The sequence below is a fragment of the Miscanthus floridulus genome, chromosome 3 (assembly GCF_019320115.1).
Source record: "Miscanthus floridulus cultivar M001 chromosome 3, ASM1932011v1, whole genome shotgun sequence".
Taxonomy (NCBI): domain Eukaryota; kingdom Viridiplantae; phylum Streptophyta; class Magnoliopsida; order Poales; family Poaceae; genus Miscanthus; species Miscanthus floridulus.
This window is the reverse complement of record NC_089582.1, coordinates 124,378,262-124,398,282: the sequence shown is the minus strand read 5'-3', so window position 1 is coordinate 124,398,282 and position 20,021 is coordinate 124,378,262. Positions and strand designations below refer to the sequence as shown.

General features: G+C 40.6%; 1 protein-coding gene across 1 annotated transcript; it reads left to right on the top strand.

The window, feature by feature from the left end:
- The first annotated feature begins 10,365 nt into the window (after positions 1–10,365).
- LOC136542327 (calmodulin-binding transcription activator CBT-like) lies at positions 10,366–19,723 on the top strand. The gene is made up of 13 exons (XM_066534710.1): positions 10,366–10,540; positions 11,186–11,311; positions 12,371–12,486; positions 12,567–12,655; positions 13,323–13,368; positions 14,189–14,360; positions 14,620–14,715; positions 14,796–14,881; positions 15,877–16,251; positions 16,878–17,554; positions 17,962–18,514; positions 18,726–19,037; positions 19,384–19,723. Exons 1-13 carry the CDS (start codon positions 10,471–10,473, stop codon positions 19,402–19,404), a joined length of 2,739 nt encoding a protein of 912 aa, XP_066390807.1. The 5' UTR covers positions 10,366–10,470; the 3' UTR covers positions 19,405–19,723.
- Positions 19,724–20,021: the final 298 nt, after the last annotated feature.

The following is a 20,021-nucleotide window of genomic DNA, read 5'->3' as shown; positions in this document are numbered from 1 at the left end:
TTAGATGGTTCTGCCACAGTACCGAATGATAATGGAAGCTCGATCAGTGCATCCTGCACGGCACCAATTCACCTTGAAACCAGTCATAATCAAAATGAAAAGCTCTAGCACATAATTTATCAATAACAACAAACAAACAAAACAGATGTACCTTCTCAAGGGCATCTTCAATGGCTTCGTCACTAAGCTTTTCACTGCAACCTTTCTTTAGAATATTGTCGCAGAAGGTAGCCAACAACTTAGCACTCAAACTACCAGGGACACCTTTGTTAAAAGAAGACCTCAAAGGCTTCTTTAAGTGCCTGTGGTAAGAATTATATGAGAATGAAATACTATTTGCAATTTTATGGCAACAACAAAATGAAAATGAGATAAATTCACCCAAAAAAGCACAAAAGCAGATCAACTAAATTCAAGAAAAAACAATGTTCAAAGTTGTTGTTGCAGCAGCTCCAAAAGCAGACCCACAACCACACAGACACACACACAGAGGAAGGAAGATAGAGAGACACACAAAGCACACACACAGCAACGCCAAAAAAACACATGCACACACAAACACAAAAACACCCCCCCCACACACTCAAACACACGCACACACAAAGCAGGAAGCTACCAAAAACATGCACAAATACTACATCTATATAAGAACAGTAGTAGTAGCTCAACCAACAACTGCAACAACACCAAAATCAGCTCAATCAGCAGAATCAACTAAAATACATCCCATGATATAATAGCCAACATCTTGGCTTTGGCACCCCCACACACAAAATCATACAAATATAAACATGTTGACATTCCTTAGCGTCATTACTAAGAACAGAGTTGAATCTAGTCCCCGGCAACGGCGGCTAAAATGTTTTTTGGTATTTATTAACTTGTCACTTGTTTTAGTAGCCATCTATTAATTACCTACATCTCCTAACATTACTTTAATAGGCTGTCATCCCTAGTGATGGTGCTAGAGATGCTTGTTGGTATTACCTAGCATCACTACTAGAATGATACTTAATAGTTCTTTATCATTTTATATGACTAGAAAAAAATATAAATATATATGAATGAAAAGGGCCGTGTTCGTCTGGCTGGCTGGCTGATTGCCGGCTGGCCAGCCACCTCACAAAATCACTATTCACGTCCTGCCAGAACAATATTTTTCTCTCACAACAATCAGCCGAAACAGTATTTTTCAGTCCTGCCGAACAGGCCCAAGGAATTTGCAAGCGCACAGATAATTATACCATTATAGCACTTCACCCAGGAGTATTTCAGGTATTGTTATTTATATTTTTACCACAGGGAAGATCTACCATGGACAAATATTGATAACTTATACCATTGTCCATTGATGAAGAAGTAAACTATAACCAATATTCTACTTATAACAGAGGTATGTCATCATAGGATAAGATATATATATATATATATATAAAGTATTGATCATCAATAATGATAAATCACTTAGAGTACTCCTTTTTATGGCATTAGCATGGTCAGGTAGAATATTAGAGTAATAATTCATAGGTCATTCTTAATTACAAGTCAAAGCATATATTGATTAGTGCAATAACACCTAGTAATCATGGCTAAGATCATTTTTATATCTATACATAAGGGATATTACTAAGGAAGATTAAGAACATAGCTTGTCTTCCTTCATAACTAGATTCTACTTGTATACCTATATTCGGGGAGTAGATTACAAAAGACTCAACGGGAGTGTCACATCCGTGATCTACCACATGGCCCGGAATATAGGGTGTATCCGTAGGTAAACAACATATAAGCACCACGTTTACACAAAATCGACCACTCACCCCATGTACTTTGGAGCGAGCACTTTGCGAACTTATGCATAAACATAATAATAAACTAGCTATACTAAGTATATAATCAAAGTAGACGATGAATATTATAACAAAGAACATGAATAAGATGAATACTAATATTGTCATAACAATTGTAGCAAGTATATAAAAATAATAAAAATATAAAAGAGAGGGGGTACAAGGATTATACCAAACCCCACTCTTGACACGATCCGGAATCCAAGCGAAGCCTCCTTGCCTCCCTCTAGATCTAACCTAACTAGCTATGCCCTAGAATATGGTGGAGCTCTAAGGATGATTAGGGTTTCTATCTTCTCAAATGACTTGATGCCTCAGGGGGTGACAAAGACTGATATATATAGATCGGAGCGTCCAACGTGAGCTCTTGGATCAAACCGACTTAAGTAACAGCCTAGATGCAACCTAGGAGGCGGTGGAGAATCAACATTGCGACGTGGACGCTGATAGTGGGCCCCAGGGGCCCGGTGGCCTACAGATGGGGCCGGCCCCACCTGGCAGCCTCTTCCTCTCTGTCTCGGCATGGTATCCTCTGGTGTCCTCTAGAACCTTCTAGTGTTCGTTTCACGACGGATAAGCGCAATTAAATCTGACATGTAGGTCCACATTGATAGTTTTCTAGATAAATCCTGCTGAAAATACAGATTCACCAAAACTAGTGAAATTTATTAGTTTAAACTCTTAGACATTTGTTGGTGATCATATTTTTGCCCTTATATATGTTTCTTTGACAGTTTATAATGGTTGTTAACTACCGTCAACAAAACTCAACTCAGCTAAATAGACAATCACAACTCTAAAAATTACAGCTAATGGCAAAAGAAAAAGGAAAAGAAAAAGAAAAAGAAAAGCCCATCCGCACATCACAGCAATACAAATCTAAAAAATATAGCTACAAAAAAATCAACTCAACTAAATAGACAATCACAACTCTGAAAAATACACCTAATGGCAAAAGAAAAAAACAATAATGCTTATATAAACACACACAACGCGAGAAAACACATGCACCCACACGCAAACAACAAAAAAGGGGAGGCAGAGAAAGCCATAAAATTAACAACACGTCATAAAAAAAACTCGTATAACCTGCAGGGCACCACCAAATCCTTAAACTTGCAAGCAATCATAGATTACAGAAACAGAATCCCTAGCATTAGCAGATGAAAACCTACCATAAAACACTGCTCAACCTCCTCCCACACCCACACAGACACAACATGGTAAACCTGCTAAAAAACTAGCAAACAAAGGACTCAATAACCAAAAAAACATCTATTGGCACATTCAATTCTAGCTGAAAACTAAAAAAACAGCTCATATAACCTGCAGGGCACCACCAAATCCTCAAACTTGCAAGCAATCATCAGATATAAAATGCACATTACTAAAACAGCTCAAGTTCCAAGTCAAAACCAACCTAGAGAAAACTAAATATCAGAAATAAAAAAAAGAACATTACATCAACCATGAGAAGAACTGAACAAAAAAGATAAAAAAGAACAAAAACACACATCTCCAGCTACAATAGACGCTAAAAAGGACTCCAGTCTCAACTTGTAGACACAAATATCAGAAGAACCAGCGCCACCATCCTTAAAAAACAAAAAATACACATACAAAAAAAACTAACTCAGAATTATACAAAGATCATGGTCCAACAAAATCATTCCCTTACGGGTGACTCAACCACCAGCTAATCCCCCCTATTGACAGCTCAGACTAGAAGTTAACCATTATGAACCATGTATGCAAAGCTTACCATCTACATAACAAGCACCATGGTGCCCAAATTTCATGGGCCACAGGCTAGCAGGACATCAGAAATCGAAAGCTATAGGCAACAAAAAAGACCCCATAAAAAGTATATCCCTAATAAAAAAAAGGAGACCTATATGATCATAACTACTGAACCTACATTCGTAGCACCATAAACAATGACATCATGACGCCACGATTAGCATTAGAACCTAACCAACGCAAACAAAGCACCAAAATAAATAATACAAAAACTAACTTGCCTTCAACCTTTCCAAGGTGATCAACATATTAGGATTCATCTTACTTCTCAAGTGCTTCAAAATATGACAGATAAGAAGAATGAGACATAAATTAACATAAACCAAAACCAAAAAAAATATACATAACTCTTTATACAAGTCAAACAACAAATCATCAACACCATTGCTGCCATCAGAGGGAAGACTCGCCATTTACCACGGCCAGCCCGGCAGAGACGCTCTCGGCCTCCAGCTTCTGGGCCGTCGCGCTTCCAAGCTCGGCCTGGAGGGAGCCGACCTTCAGCTGCGCGTCGACGCGCTCTTAGCAGGCCTGGTCACACTGACGGGTGTTGTTCTGCCTAACCCTCGTACGAACACTGACAGGTGCGTCAGTTCGCCACGACGTCCGCCAGGACGGAGTGGAGCACCATGACGGCAGACGATGTCTGCACATGGCGCTAGTGACGGATATGGCCACGACGTGAAGCTGTCCCTGTTGACGTCTACAGGGTCGGTGAGACCCGCATAGAAGAGAAGGAGGACCCGACGATTCCGGAGGACTTCTTCTCTTTCTGATTCTTCTTTTTTCCTCTGTTATAACCCCTGCTTTCCCTTGGCCTATAAAAGGGAAAGCAGGGCGTCCCATTAAAGACTCGAAACGAACACATCACATCGATTCGGACTCGAACCCCGAATCGATTAGAACACTCAAGCACACAGCAGAGAAGCGACCGAGCCATCGGCGCCCGTTCGCTCCTCTCACCAGAGACTTGGGACATGTCCCTCTCTCGACTGTTTGTAACCCCTACTACAAACTTTTAGTGCTAGTAACACGAGTAACAACAATGAACTGGACGTAGGGACATTCTGCCCGAACCAATATAAACATCGTGTCTTCTTAGCACACCATACGAGCCGGACGCGTAATATTAGAAATTTACTTATTGGTGGCAACTCGAAACACCGACACCATGCATGTGTACAAACATCCAATAGGACAACGACTAAAGTTTAGAAGGGGAACCAAACACCCCCTTAGTTATAGGTCCCTGTTCATTGTCTAACTTATTGCTTAACTGTCTCGCAAAAAAAACTTATTGCTTAAGTGAGTGATTATTTGCAGTTAGTTAGACAAAGATAAACAGGTCCTTGTCCCATACATCATCTGTTCGATTGTTAATTAGTCAACTGATGGAGACAAATGCGACAAGATTATATATTACATATAATACATAATCTGGTAATGAACTGACGGAGACAATGTGACAAGATTATATATTACATAATACTGTACATAACACTAATAATCAACTGACCGAGACAATGGAGGTGCGATTCACAAGAGAGAGAGAGAGAGAATGGAGGTGCGAACTGTGAACTCGGGCAAATAGGGTGTGCACCAGCTTATTACTAGTACTTAGCTTAGCTGCCCACAGAAAAGCATCATTTATCAGTCACTAGGGGCGTGATTGGTTCTGGAACGTGCTGAGCCTGGCTAGCTGCTGGGATCCAGGCCGACGTTGGCCAAGCTACGCGCATGCAGGACGACTGGCTGCCGCGAGAAACTGTTTGGTAGCCTGTTTTTCCATCCTTTCAGATGCCTCTCCGCTTTGTCCAGAGCAGCCGCGTCGCACTGCGCGGGCCTGGCTCGCGAGAAACGGAAGTCATCCGCGTTTCCGCGGAGCCAGGCCGAGAGACGTCGTTTGCACCCGCTCAGCCACGTTTCGAAGGTGAACGAAGCTACCAAACAGCCAAATGCCAAATGCTGCATCCGTGGAGATACACCCAACCAATCACGCCCTAGCTTACGCAGATGATATATATTAGTAAGTGCATCATTAATGTTACGTTGGGTGCATTTTTGTACGCAGATGTTTACTTACAGATGTTTCGTCGGAAAAAAGATATGTTTATACATAGAAAAAAAAAGGATCGCACATAACTACAAAAGGCAGCACAAAATCTGGAAAACACCTACCAAAATAAACAATTTTAATATTTTTTCTTGTTATCTCTACCTAACCTCTCCTGATTTCCCCCCTACAAAAACTTCTCCTTATTATATAGTTTTTTTTACGAGGCTCGATATAGCCTCTCCTGGTCTCCCCTACGAAAACTTCTCTTTATTATATAGTGTTTTTTTTTTGCGAGACTCAGCATAGACTTAGACATCCATATACACGTCGTACATTCACCTCTATGAATACACGCACACCCTACCTACCCCTATGAGCACCTCGGAAGAAACTGCTTATCATTGGAAGAATAACGATGTTAAATCATAGTCCCAGAGCACCCGTGTCAAAGTTGAGAACTTGAACTGAAAAATACGATCATCTATGTCAAGTCGAGAATCTGAACCCAGATGGGCAGGTTCTACATTCCATTATAAGAAACCTGACCAAGTGAGCTACATTTGACAAAGCAATGATTTATAGTTAGAGCTCCCTTCCATCCTAAATCATGTTTTCCGCTAGTTATTACTCCCTCTGATTTTTTTAGGTGCGGTAAAGGACTAGGTAGGCAAACTCAATCTTGCTTATCATTTCTCCTTGAGCATGTTGTCTAGGGACCGATAACTACCAAAGTGAAGTCGTTATTGATAGTGCCTCCTCTGTTTTTGAGTTACAATAATCTTGCTCATCATTAACTCTCACGGCACAAAGGCACATGGTAACCTGTTGCTGTAACCCTAGTAACTCAAAACTATATTGGCTAGGGATCAAAGAAAGTGTAGCGGTAGCATCAATTTTCAATTGTACTATAGAAAAAACAGAGATAGCAGTAGCATCTGTTTTCAGTTTTGCTTGAGAACAAGTACCATCTGCATTCTCAAACATCTAACTTGCTCATGAAGCTAAGCAATTAATAAACCAGACACTACTTAATCATGGTCACTGAATGCTTATATAGGTTCAAAGAAGTCTCGGATTGAAAAGACAGTGTTTCACCAATGAAAAAAACAACATATCCTTTGAGATTTAGATTTGAGATGAGCTATGAAATATATACCTGAAACAGAGCCTTGATAACCGAAGCAAAAGTAGTGGATGTGGTTCGCCTAATCACCACTAAGAGAAGATGTTCTTGACAAAGTGATCAATCTGTAGTAAAAAAAATCTATAGATTTCATCTGTAAAGAAACAATTAGGTGGTTGTTTGTTAGATGCAACTATCAGGTATTTGTCCTACTCCTGAGCTCACTAATATAAGCTTGTTTTTATTCATTATGTTGTAGAGTCCCTTGAGTTAGATTCATGGTTCTTGTAAGTCCTAGAGTGGAAGGAGGATGTAGTCCTCAGCAATCCAACTATTAATTCTATCATGTTGTCACTTTCCACTTTAAAATGTTTCAACATGTTGGACCAAATCTAAACAAAGAATCAGAATAGAACAAGTTGTGTGGTATAATGGAATTTACTGCACTTTTGCACTGATGCTAGGAATGAAGGCGGCTTTGTTCCAAGGCATAGCAATTCAGATACATTTTTTAATCGCTTTTCATTTATTATATTTTGATAAGCATACTATATGAGACATGACAATGTTTCATGGATCAGGAAACAAACCTGCAGTGTTTTGAAGACGTGGATCACTAGATCTGTTGAACCAGCCGACATGTACCAGCCATCTGGAGACCATGAATGGGTAGCCAGAGCTGACTGGGACTTGCTGCTCTCTTGCTTCCAACCAAATGCATGAGCCTCAATTTTAGTAAGCCTGACATCCAACAAGCATAGCTGTCTGCCTAGAGCTCTGTCAGCACGAGGAAACAGATAAAGATTGTTTAAGCACGCAGCGCAACAAAGAAAAGAGCACTACTTATTAGGACCCTACATAATAACTGTAGATCCCAATTAGCGAATGATTTCCTTTTTAAAACTACAGCTTGAGCAGTAGTTTGAACTTGTAAGTTATAATGCAAGAATAGATTTAGATTAACACAAGGGTTAAAAATAATAGCTACAAAATCTTCCATTATTCAAGAAACAAGATTTTTTTTTTTTAAATCACTTACCTTGTCTGCACCATGCATTAGTTGAAATCGCATGGATTTGTTAAAACACTCGTGCAGGAGTGCTGCAGTATGGATGTTCATCATGGACAGTAGAACAAACCTTATCCGCCAGAGCTCTGTAAACAATAGAACTGTATTTTCAATTAAATGACAATAGTACAAGATTAATTACTCATGAAGAAAACATTTAGAGCATTTTCAAAGTTGCCACTCTAATTTGGGCCCAAATGAAAAGGAACAGTGAAATTCATATCAAATTCACAAAACAAAATGAACGAGAAATTAAAACTTGTACCATATATTACCTTGAGGGCATTTCAGTGAATACATGGTGGGCATCATCCCTGTCAACCTTTATGCCATACTTGACAAATACAATCTGAGTATGAAGATCACAAGCCCTGAATCCCTGATACCCTTCGCGACAGAACATGACAAGTAGGTGAGCAAGCAAAAGTGGCAAGGGCGAAACGCACACACACACACACACACACCAGATCGGACGTCCCTACCCTGGCATCCTTCGGTATTCCATCTCTTTGTGAAGGGGATCAGGGATGACATCATGGAAGAGAAATCAGGAATCACGAGGTGTTGACCTTGCCAGTCGAGGTATCGAGGTAGATCGAGATTGCTGGAGCATAGAGGAGGTGCATCGGGGCCGGACAGTGGTCAGTGGAGGTACCGTCATCATCATCTACGATGGGAACATTTTCCTCATCGCGAGCAGAGATGCGGCGCCGGGCTCTTCTGGACTCTTGCGAGCAGAGATGCTGCTGCTGCTGCCGAGCGCGATGACGGAGGATGGCGCCCATCGCGAGCAGATCCAGGTGTCGCCTGGGAGGGGAAGCAGCCAGGGAGAGGGAAGAACCGGGCTACGTCGGTCACTTCCAGGTTCCGACGGATCTGGGCGGCGCCATCCTCCTTACTGCTGGTGGGAGGACGTGGATGGGGCTCGTGCGGCGAGGAGGACGTGGATGCGGCGCCGTCCTCCTTCCCGCTCAACCACATCGACGCCGGGGGCTACAACACGGTGGGCCTACCGTCGTTCCTGCGCTACCACCGCAATGAGGAGCTCCTGCTGCCGTGGATGGAGGTGAACGCCTTCATGGTGCGGCTGCTTCTCTTCCCTCCCCGTCCACGGATCACATGCGTGATTTGAGCATGCGGGATTTGAGCCACCGCGTGAGGAGTGCAGGGGGAAGGCAGACCGACGGAGATTGCGGTGATTGTAGGGCGAGCGGCAGGGGATCGCAGGGGGGAGTCGGAAACCAACGTCCACGTTTTAGCGGTTTTGATGTCGCACATGTGGACGGAATAGTTATGAATGTTTTAGTTGTAGATAGATAGAGATAGAGAGAGAGATGTTGCGGAAGGTAGACGATAAATACCTAGCAAATTTTTATGGATATAATAGATAGGATAGATAGAAATTATAAACAGGAGGTTAATGGATAACATTCTTTGTGAGCAAAAGTTGCAAGGAAATCATGGGTCTGCGCACAAATTTGTGAAGCTGGCAAGTGGGCTCAGCCTGCCAAGCCACAGCAGAGTGAGCCCGTGATCTTTTTTGCCAACCGGCACCTGCCAGTTTGGCACGCGCTAATCATGCTACTGTTACCAAAGTTCGATGACAAACGTGCATCCAACTATCAACGCTGCGTTTAGTTCGTGAATTTTGGAAATTTAGATACTATAGCATTTTTGTTTTTATTTGGTAATTATTGTTTAATTATGGATTAATTAGGCTTAAAATGTTCGTCTCGTAATTTTCAACCAAAATATGCAATTGATTTTTTTCGTCTACATTTAATGCTCCATGCACGTATCGCAAGATTCGATGTGATAGTTACTGTAGCACTTTTTGGGAAAGTTTTTAGAAACTAAACAAGCACCAATATTGTGAGAACCGAGCGTAGCTCGGGTGGCAAGTCCCGGTGGTTGGGACCTCGTCGGTCGGAGTTTGGGCATCTGTGGTTGCGAATTTTCGGTCTTAAATAATAATTTCAGGTGTCTCTCGAGTAGATGTGCCACAATGGTCAAGTGACGTGTCCATCAAACTTGAAGTTTGAGGATCTTTGAGTAAATCTCAGCTGTATTAGGTTTGTTCGTATACCATGTGTGTGAGGTGTGCGTGTGTAGGTTGGTGTATGTCTCAAAACAGATTCTACCTACTTACGATGAGAGAAAAAAAACCTACCAATATCGTTCTGGCAGTTGGATCCCACTGACCTCGTGAAATTTGTGGGTCCCACAGGAACAGCAAAATTTGTTTATAATATTTCCTTTTGGTTATCGTCTGCCTCCTTTTTTTCGTGTGAAAAACTCTAATCACTTTATGACTTTTCTCACGATAGTCTGTTCGGATGGCTGACTGGTTCATGACTGGATGGTCGATTATTACTGGTGGTTAATTTATTATAAGAGGAAAATAATGTTTATCCTATAAATTTAGAATGGTTTACAAGATCCACCCGTCAACCCGTCGACCTGCCAACCGAACAGGCTCACTAGTCTCTTTCCTCCCCCTCGTCGTCTTCTCCCCCGTGAGAGCAAGAGAACGCGCAGGTAGAGAGAGTGTAGAAGCAGCAGAAGCGCGACCATGGCGGGCGGCACCGGCAGGCGGGACCTGCTCTTCGCCTCCGAGATCCACGGCTTCCTCACCTGCGCAGGTCGCCCCGCCACGCCCCCGCTCGAGCGCGGGTTTTCTGTTCCCCCCCTTCCCCCTCCGTTTTTCTCTTCTCCTCCTTTGGTACTGCGATTCTGTTGCTCGCCTTGGTCCTGTTTCTCTTCTTTGACGTGGTTCGATTGAGCTCTGGAGTCTGGGGGCTGGTGCCGTCTGATGCCTAGCACTCGTGGGTTTTCGGGGTTCTTCAAAGTTTCGCGGCTGCATACGCGTATTTCCCCATTTCCGGCTGTATTAGTCTATGAGGTGTGCTGTTAGAGACTATTTGGGCTGTTTCTGCAGTCGTGTTGCTTGATTGGATTGGAATAATAGTGGTATTTCTGTACTTCTGTTGGAAACTGATCGATTGCATTGTGAGCGTTTGGCTGCTCAGTTTTCTTAGCTCACTTCATCTCATCACCTAATTTTTTTTTAGTTCCTTTCCCCTGAATTTTGGTATGCTCAGTTTAAGCACTTCGTGATTAGTTTAAACTTTATACTTGGTGTCTTTGTTGCTCTTGTTGTTCCGGTGTTCAATGACATGACGTTCTAATCTGGTACTGTTCAAAGCCCAAATGATGAGGTTTTGTGCTGCTTCTTGCACTGAGTTATTGCTTGTTTGTGTTTCATTCAATTGGCGATTGGTGGACAGACTTGAACTTTGATAAGCTGATGATGGAGGCGGGAACACGCTGGTTCCGGCCGAATGAGATCTATGCGGTGCTGGCGAACCATGCAAGGTTCAAGGTCCATGCACAGCCCATCGACAAACCCATTAGTATGTGTTCCACATTCGCCATAAACCCCCTGACAAACCCATTAGTAGTTTTTGTAACTTATATATGACATATGCGAACAAAAGGAAACAGAACAGAAGCTTGTGTGTTGAAGTACCGAGTATAAGATGGTTGTGTTCTTTGAGCTTCTGAGTCTGAACAATTTGATTTGTATGTAGAATGAATAGTAGTAATTATCCCTCAGTTCAAGGCCAGTTGCTTTATTGTTTAGAATGCTATGATTGATCTAGTGCTGGTATCCATAAGAGAAGAGATGAATGAATGAATGCACATTTAGTTTCTGAGTACGAGGGAGACCTACTTGACTAACCTTGATCATACTTTCTCCTGAAATGTTTGCGCGCAGGAGCAGCGTTGTAAAGACTAATCATTTCATTCTCTTCTGTTTGATAATCTTCTCCCTTCATAATACAATGTGCAGGGTTGTAACATATATGCCCACAGTACTAGTTAAAATGGTGTTTTTGATTCTTGTGCATGTCTTCATGTGCTTTAGTTTCTACTCTTCAAAATGCCATATTTGGGATCATGAAGGATTACAGAAACATAGGTTAAGTGAACACGGTTTTTTATGGTATTCGTTGTAAATCCAAAATTAATTTTGCTTGGTATGAATTACTGTTTTTTTTGTGGCTATGCCATTGGGTATAAAACACCTCTACCTATTCACATTCACATTGGTCTTTTGTTTCTTACCCAATCAATGAGTTCTGCAGCTACTTGTAACTAAAACCATTTACCGTTCTAATATACTGTATCTTACATGATTTTCTATAACAACACTTATTGCACATGGGAATCATTTTCCTTTTGTGCTTCTTGTATAACTTATTTGCTACTGTTATTCCTGTGCTAAGTTACTCATACAAGTGTGTAGATCTGATCGCACTACTTTCAGAGAACGTCTACATCTTTAAGTTCTTTTTTTTAAAAAAAAGAATGCATTTTTTATTTTGTCTTATATTAATCTTCTAATTCCATGAGAAAATTGGTATATGCATTCCCAATCCATCCTCAGTTGTAATTTTCTTTTAAACTAGGTGGTACTGTTGTTCTATATGATCGTAAAGTTGTCCGGAACTTCCGTAAAGATGGCCATAACTGGAAGAAAAAGAAAGATGGCAAGACTGTCCAAGAAGCCCATGAAAAACTAAAGGTAATTTGTTCAAATAACTGTTGCTACATTGTATTATCCTAGTACATCCACCACTATTGGTGCTTTGTCTTATCTTGTAGATTGGTAATGAAGAAAAGGTTCATGTGTATTATGCTCGAGGAGAGGATGATCCAAATTTCTTTCGCAGATGCTACTGGCTGCTTGACAAGTAAGGTTTCAACCCTGGCCTGCAAATTATGTTAGATCACTAAACTTTATTTAATGTGGTGGCTGAGATATTTGGTCTTTCCCCCCCCCCTTATTCTCTAAGCTCAAAAATAGTTTTCACAAGAGGTAGGATGCCAGTCTCGTGGCATCATGAAATATCTTTGTGCAACAGAATTGATATTTCAGTTTGGTGCTTCCATGCTTCTTGCCCACATGCAGAAGTGAATTGGCACATCCTTACATCCACAAGGACCTGCAATGGTGTGTTAAAATTTTGTATATATTAAGGAAAAAAAACCAATATGATGAATCTGGAGAAAAGGAAACAGCTCGGCGTTTCTTAATTTGGCTTGCCATATCTTAAAGCTGTAGATTATTCAGATAAATGCTGGTACTGCTAGATGTATAATGTCTTGTAATATCGCTGTGAATTTTTGTGGAAATCTTGGCTAGTTCATAAGAATGGATGTTATCACATTATGTTAAGTTTATAGGAATAGATCTGTAGGAAAGTTCTGTTGAAGGATTACAGAATATGAGGTCGATGGCATAATTTTCTTTATATTTCACCACATTTATGACTTAGTCTTTTGCTCAAATGCAGACTTTGATAGAAATGCCATGCTGGTTCTCATTGCTGATATTGTTCTTGGTTGTTTCTTATTCAGAGAGTTGGAGCGCATAGTTCTTGTGCATTATCGTCAAACATCTGAGGTCCGGTCTTTCTTTACTCATCTTTTTTCTGTTTTGTAGTAAATATTTAGATTTTTTTTCACTTTGCTTCTGCTTGGGTAAGGAAAGTTGTTTTTTTTGCACTCCAAATCATTAGTAATACTCATGAGATGTATTATGAATTTGTGAGCTTCTCTTCAAACATGTGAATTTCATTAAAAATGACACATTGTTGAATGTGAATGTGCAACTGATTTTGAGGTCTCAGTGGCTGGGTCTGCACAGCTTCCCTTGCCAAGAGGGCATGAAGTAGCCTTCATACCTGAAAAGGTCCAAAGAGAGAACAATTAAAGGAACTTGGTTAAGCTACAGAATTATATGTGATATGACTAGAGCTTTGAGACTTTTGTGCATCCTGTGCAAAAGCAGGGTTACTTCATCCAAAATGCCGTTAAGGTTGAAAGAAACTAAGGAATTCATTCACTCACTAATAACTTTGTTGAAATTCAAGGACCACACTCAATAGTTCATCATGCCGGAGTTTCTTTTTATGAATAAATATTAGCTTCTGACTTGGCCCCATCGAGCATTCTATTTTCCTCAAGATTTATTGAAGTAGCTCTTTGACTGACAAAGAACTTGATATTAATTTTTCACTTATCTAGTCAAACATGTAAAAGGTTCATGAGAATTGCAATGACTCTTGTCTATATCCTTCGCTTATAGCTAGATACAAGTAGCAATAAACTTCAAATGAATCACAAAGATATATATTTTTTTCCTCCATTGTGCAAGCGTATTAGAACAAAATGTTACATATTTTATTGTTCAGTATGCTAATATATTTTTATACTGAAAATAGGAAAATGCCTTACCACCTCCACATGCAGAAGCTGAAGTTGCAGAAGTGCCTCCGATCAATATGGTTCATTACGCCTCTCCTTTGACCTCAACAGATTCAGCCTCTGCTCATACTGAGCTATCTTCTGCTGCTGCTGATATCAACTCAAATGGTGGTGGGGCGATTTCTAGTGGTAAGACATGCTTAGATCCCAAACATTTTTTATTTGATTATATGTGTACTTCTATGCCAGTTTCTACATCTTCTGAAAATTTTGAAATATGTTAATATAGTTTTTAAAACTAGACCTGTTTTTATAGTGTTTAGTTTATACTACTTACTGATAGATGCCAAAATTTTCAAAACATACTGTTTAACGCCATACAGAATTTTACTTCTATCTCTTTACTTTTGAGAGTATATTTCTGTATCTTCTTTTGTTGAGTTTGCAGAAACCGACGATCATGGTTCTAGCCTGGAATCATTTTGGGCAGATCTATTGGAGTCATCAATGAAAAATGATACTCCTGTTGGTGCTTCTTCTTGTGGTGGGTCTTTTGACATAGCTGCAAGTTTTCTTGGTGTCTACTGTTGTACAGATTGTAATCCTGCTTATTATATAAAACAGGTGGATCTTTGGCATCCAATCAGCAGACTAATAATGGGACGAGAGATTCTGGAAATAATATCTTGCATGCCAATGCCACAGGCAATGTATGTGAGCTAAGTTTGCCTTGCAATGGTGCATGCATGTAACTTGCATAAAGTTATCACTTCTCTACATTGCTAAAAGTAGTATAACTGTGGTCCTTAATTTCTGTTTCTTCTTTATATTTTTCCTTATGAGTATTTTAAGTGAGCTACAGTTAACTATTTTAAATCGTAACAGATATGGTTGAAATCTTGGATCTTAGATGAAACTATTTTTTCTTTGCACTGTGAAATTGACTATAACTGTATCCCTTAATTTTGCTCCTTTTAGCTTCCTTTGCATTTCTTAGTTCACTTCAGCTGTGGCAGTTAATTTGCATCACAATTTAGTTTCCTTTTTCCTCTTTTGTTAAGGCGGCATTTATCTCTCTTTACATTAATTACTGAATCTAGTAAAATCTGAAATTTGAATTTAGAATGGGAAAAATATCCAGTCGAAATTACCTTCTTGGTCGAATCGTGACCCCCCCCCCCCCCCCCCCCCCCAAAAAAAACCCCTGCAATTTTCAAAAAAAATCCGAAACTTTGCACATCCATAGATGTACTTTGCTGCAAAAGTTGTGACAAACTACACCTGTGGATGCACTATGGATGTGCCAAGCAGTGTACCAGAAGACGGATACTCTGGAATTTTAAGGGACCACTTGCCTTGGTTGCAACTTTCTTTGGTAATAATCAGTGTTTGCAATATCTTCTATGTACAAAACTAATTCTATTGGGTTGTTATTATATCTGTCTATGCATAAGAGATTATTTTGTCAATCTGATCATATGCTGCAAAGAAGCTGAGAGAATTGCACCCCTTACGTATTGATGTTTCTACTTAACCTTCGATCCTTGTGTACCTCAGTCAAACAGCTGCATCTGTAGGCATGCAAGGTCATTCTTGGTCTCGGCCTCTACTCAAGATTTGTGTATTTATGCATGGGTGTGGATGTACTATTGCTTGTTTTCTTGAATGTATCTATGATGATGAATCAGCATCTTCTTTTTGGCAGGCTATCTTTTCTCCAACAACTAATGTAGTTTCAGAAGCTTATGCTAATCCTGGCCATAATCAAGCATCAGAGAGTTACTTTGGATCTCTGAAACATCAAGCAAACAATTCTCCATCTCTTTTAACATCAGATCTGGATTCTCAATCAAATCAACATGCAAATTCTTTGATGAAAGCTCCAGTGTATGGTAACATGCCTAATGATGTACCTGCCAGGCAGAACAGTCTTGGGTTGTGGAAGTACTTGGATGATGATACTAGTTTAGAGAATAATCCAAGCTCTGGCATACTCCCCACTGAACAAGTGACCGACGAAAGACCCTTTCACATCACTGAGATATCCTCAGAATGGGCTTATTGTACAGAGGACACAAAGGTCCCCCCTCCCCTCATCCTATACTGAATTCCCATGGTTTCTTGTTTTAATTTCTCTTTTTTTTTCTCGAACTACGCAAGAGAGCTGCGTGTCATTTCATTAAGATAGAAAAGAAAGTACATAGAGAGGGGGAGAGCCCCCAAACTAAGTACCAAACACACCCCCACACTTACAAAACACTACACACCCAAAACAAGGAAAGACCTGACCATAGAGCACCAAACCTAAGATGGTGCTACAAGCGACCTAGCAAGCAGCTCTTTGAGCTTAGAAGCTCCAGCCAAGCACCACAGGGTGCTTTCATTTGTTATGGCCTGCAGGAGCACCTGGGAGTTAGGGAGACACCTTCAAACACGCAAGAATTTCTATGTTTTAATTTCTCTTCAGCTGTTCAATTCTCCTGGGAAATGTTCTACTTCACCTTCATCTGTTAAGAACTACTCAAACCATTGCTTATTTAATTATCTATCAGGTACCTCCTGTTTTGGTGGATGTGGAGGTCTCTTTTATAACTGAATACTTAATAGCTGCATTATAGAACAATTTATATGCATGTCTGTGTGAGCTTATAAGTTCTTATCTATATTCCAATAAACAACAAAGTATTAATGTAAACTTAATTGTAGGTCCTTGTGGTTGGATATTTCCATGAGAACTACAAACATCTGGATGGGACCAATCTCTTCTGTGTCATTGGTGACCAATGTGTTGTTGCTAACATTGTTCAAACTGGCGTTTACCGTCTCATTGTTAGACCACATGTTCCTGGACAAGTCAATCTTTATTTGACTTTGGATGGGAAAACACCAATCAGTGAGGTTTTGAGTTTTGACTATCGTATGGTGCCTGAAAGTCAAACCTTGGCTGATGATGAGCCCCAAAAGTCAAAGCTTCAGATGCAAATGAGACTAGCTCGTTTGTTGTTCACTACAAACAAGAAAAAGGTGGCACCCAAGTTGCTTGTAGAAGGCAGCAAAGTTTCCAATCTCTTATCAGTATCTGCAGAGAAGGAATGGATGGATCTGTTGAAATTTGGTAGTGATTCTAAAGGCACTTATGTTCCGGCTATTGAGGGATTGCTTGAACTAGTATTGCGAAATAGATTGCAAGAGTGGCTTGTTGAAAAAGTAATTGAAGGCCAGAAGTCAACTGACTGCGATGATCTAGGACAAGGACCTATCCATCTGTGTTCTTTCTTGGGCTATACTTGGGCCATTCGATTATTTTCTTATTCAGGATTCTCCTTGGATTTTCGTGATTCTTCTGGTTGGACAGCTTTGCACTGGGCTGCATACTATGGGAGGTATCCTCTTTCTTCTGAAATTCCTAATGTTTTTTCTTTGATTGACTAACATAGACAGTACAGTGAGGAAAAGAACGATGTCTTGTATTGGTTCTGGCAACTGGGATGGATTTATCACACTGACTACACAAAAGATATATATATATATATATATATATATATATTATTGATACCAAAATTATAACTAATAAGAAAGTACTAGCAGTTTGTAGAAAAAGATGGGCCAAACTTTGTTTTGGAAACCTGCTAAGTTATCAATGTGTTTTTAAAGGCATCTGGTTCTTCGCATAGGTGAGTATAGAAGTAGACACTATGTGACCTCAGGCACATGTTTGTTGGGATCAACTTATTCTTTAGATTTTCCGAGTCATCTGGTGTCATCTTAAGTTTTAATATTCTTTTTCTAGGGAAAAAATGGTTGCCGCTCTTTTGTCTGCTGGAGCAAATCCAAGCTTGGTGACAGATCCTACTCATGATGCCCCTGGTGGATACACTGCTGCTGATCTGGCTGCAGGACAAGGTTATGATGGCTTAGCTGCATATCTTGCTGAGAAAGGGCTGACTGCTCATTTTGAGGCTATGTCACTATCCAAGGATAAGCGATCAACATCAAGGACACAATCACTAAAACAAAATACCATGGAATTTGAAAACCTTAGTGAACAAGAACTGTGCTTACGAGAATCTTTAGCAGCCTACCGTAATGCTGCTGATGCTGCTAGCAACATACAAGCCGCGCTCAGGGAGCGAACTCTTAAGCTTCAAACAAAAGCAATTCAGTTGGCCAATCCCGAGACTGAAGCCGCTTCAATAGTTGCTGCTATGAGGATTCAGCACGCATTCCGAAACTACAACAGAAAGAAAATGATGCGAGCTGCTGCACGAATACAGAGTCATTTCCGAACATGGCAGATTAGGAGGAACTTCATGAACATGCGTAGACAAGCTATCAAAATACAAGTAAAGCTTCTGTTACTATTGTGTGTTTTGGTTTGCTAATTTTCCTTTTTCCCAGGGATTCATTTTGGTCGGGTCGTGTTGGTAAACACTGAATGAATCCATCTGACAGACACCTTTTCCCATTTTGGGTTAACAAATTTGAAATTGTCTTTTGTTATCCTGTGTGTCTCTCATCTATCGTGTCGTCTAATGATTCAAACATCTTGCTCAGGCTGCATACCGAGGTCACCAAGTGAGAAGGCAGTACTGCAAGGTATTATGGTCCGTTGGAGTCATGGAGAAAGCCATCTTGCGATGGAGGAAGAAAAGAAAAGGCCTGCGCGGTATTGCAACTGGAATGCCAGTAGAAATGGCCACAGATGCAGAAGCAGCAAGCACTGCAGAAGAGGACTACTACCAGGTCGGCCGGCAACAAGCTGAGGACAGGTTTAATAGATCAGTGGTACGTGTCCAAGCTTTGTTCCGTTCTCATCGGGCACAGCAGGAGTACCGGAGGATGAAGGTTGCTCATGAGGAGGCCAAGGTAACGATTTCACCCTTGTGCCTTGCTGATACTGACTGACATCTGATAATACAATCTCTAGAAAGAATTTAGGTTCACAGGAAAAACTGCTTTGACTATTGCCAGTAATTCTGTTATTAGAATACTTGCCTACTGTAATTGAGCTTATGCTTTCGTCCAATGTTCTGAATGGAGTGAATCTGCTGTATGTTTTCAGAAATAGTCAGATTTGCAAAACCCAAACCTTGATATGGGATTTCAGCTAGGGACTTGCACATGCAATTATGGTTATAAACACTACTAGATTCAGTTTGTAGACACTACCATATTCGCTTCTTACATCTGTGCTTGTCATTGTATTTTGCAGGTGGAGTTCAGTCAAAAGTAGTTGAGACGGGCATAGGTTCAGGATCTGAAGGGACTTGTACCTTGTAGGGGTTGGCCAGTTCTTCTAATTCTTGTATATTTGAAGGAATAGGCGTAGTTTGCTGATGGTGTACATTTTAGGAACATCTGACGCTCGTGGTCAGTCTGCCAAATGTACCTGCCGTTAGCCTTCTTCTATGTGTATTTGGTTGGTTTTTAGTTGGGCCAAAACGGCATTGTGCTTATTAGGTCTGGTTTATGTGGACGCAAATACAAATAAGGTCGTAAATGCTAATAATCAACTCCACCTGACTATATATCCAGGTGGATTGCAGGCAACATTTGCAATATGTTGGCCATTTGTTTTCTTTATTTGATGGATTTTCCTTACACCGTTTATGTACAACCATTACTACGAGTTGCGTATATCCAAAGGTTAAAATGACATGGATTGGGATTGGGAAGCAGATAAATGCATGGGATGTTTGATCGCTGATCGGCACCCTTGCCTTAGACGCTGGAAGCTCCCCGGGGCGTCTAATTTTGGACGCCTGGGGTTGAATTGAGATCTCTGCCTGGGGATATAGATGTCTCGCGTATTGCTCCGGACATATATTTTCAGACGTCTTGCTTTTGTGA

Excerpts from the sequence above, each read along its gene's own strand:
- LOC136542327 (XM_066534710.1), top strand. The coding sequence starts at position 10,471 with ATGGCGGGCGGCACCGGCAGGCGGGACCTGCTCTTCGCCTCCGAGATC. Across the intron at positions 11,312-12,370 it reads GCCCATCGACAAACCCATTA|GTGGTACTGTTGTTCTATAT; the intron begins GTATGTGTTCCA and ends CTTTTAAACTAG. Across the intron at positions 12,487-12,566 it reads AAGCCCATGAAAAACTAAAG|ATTGGTAATGAAGAAAAGGT; the intron begins GTAATTTGTTCA and ends CTTATCTTGTAG.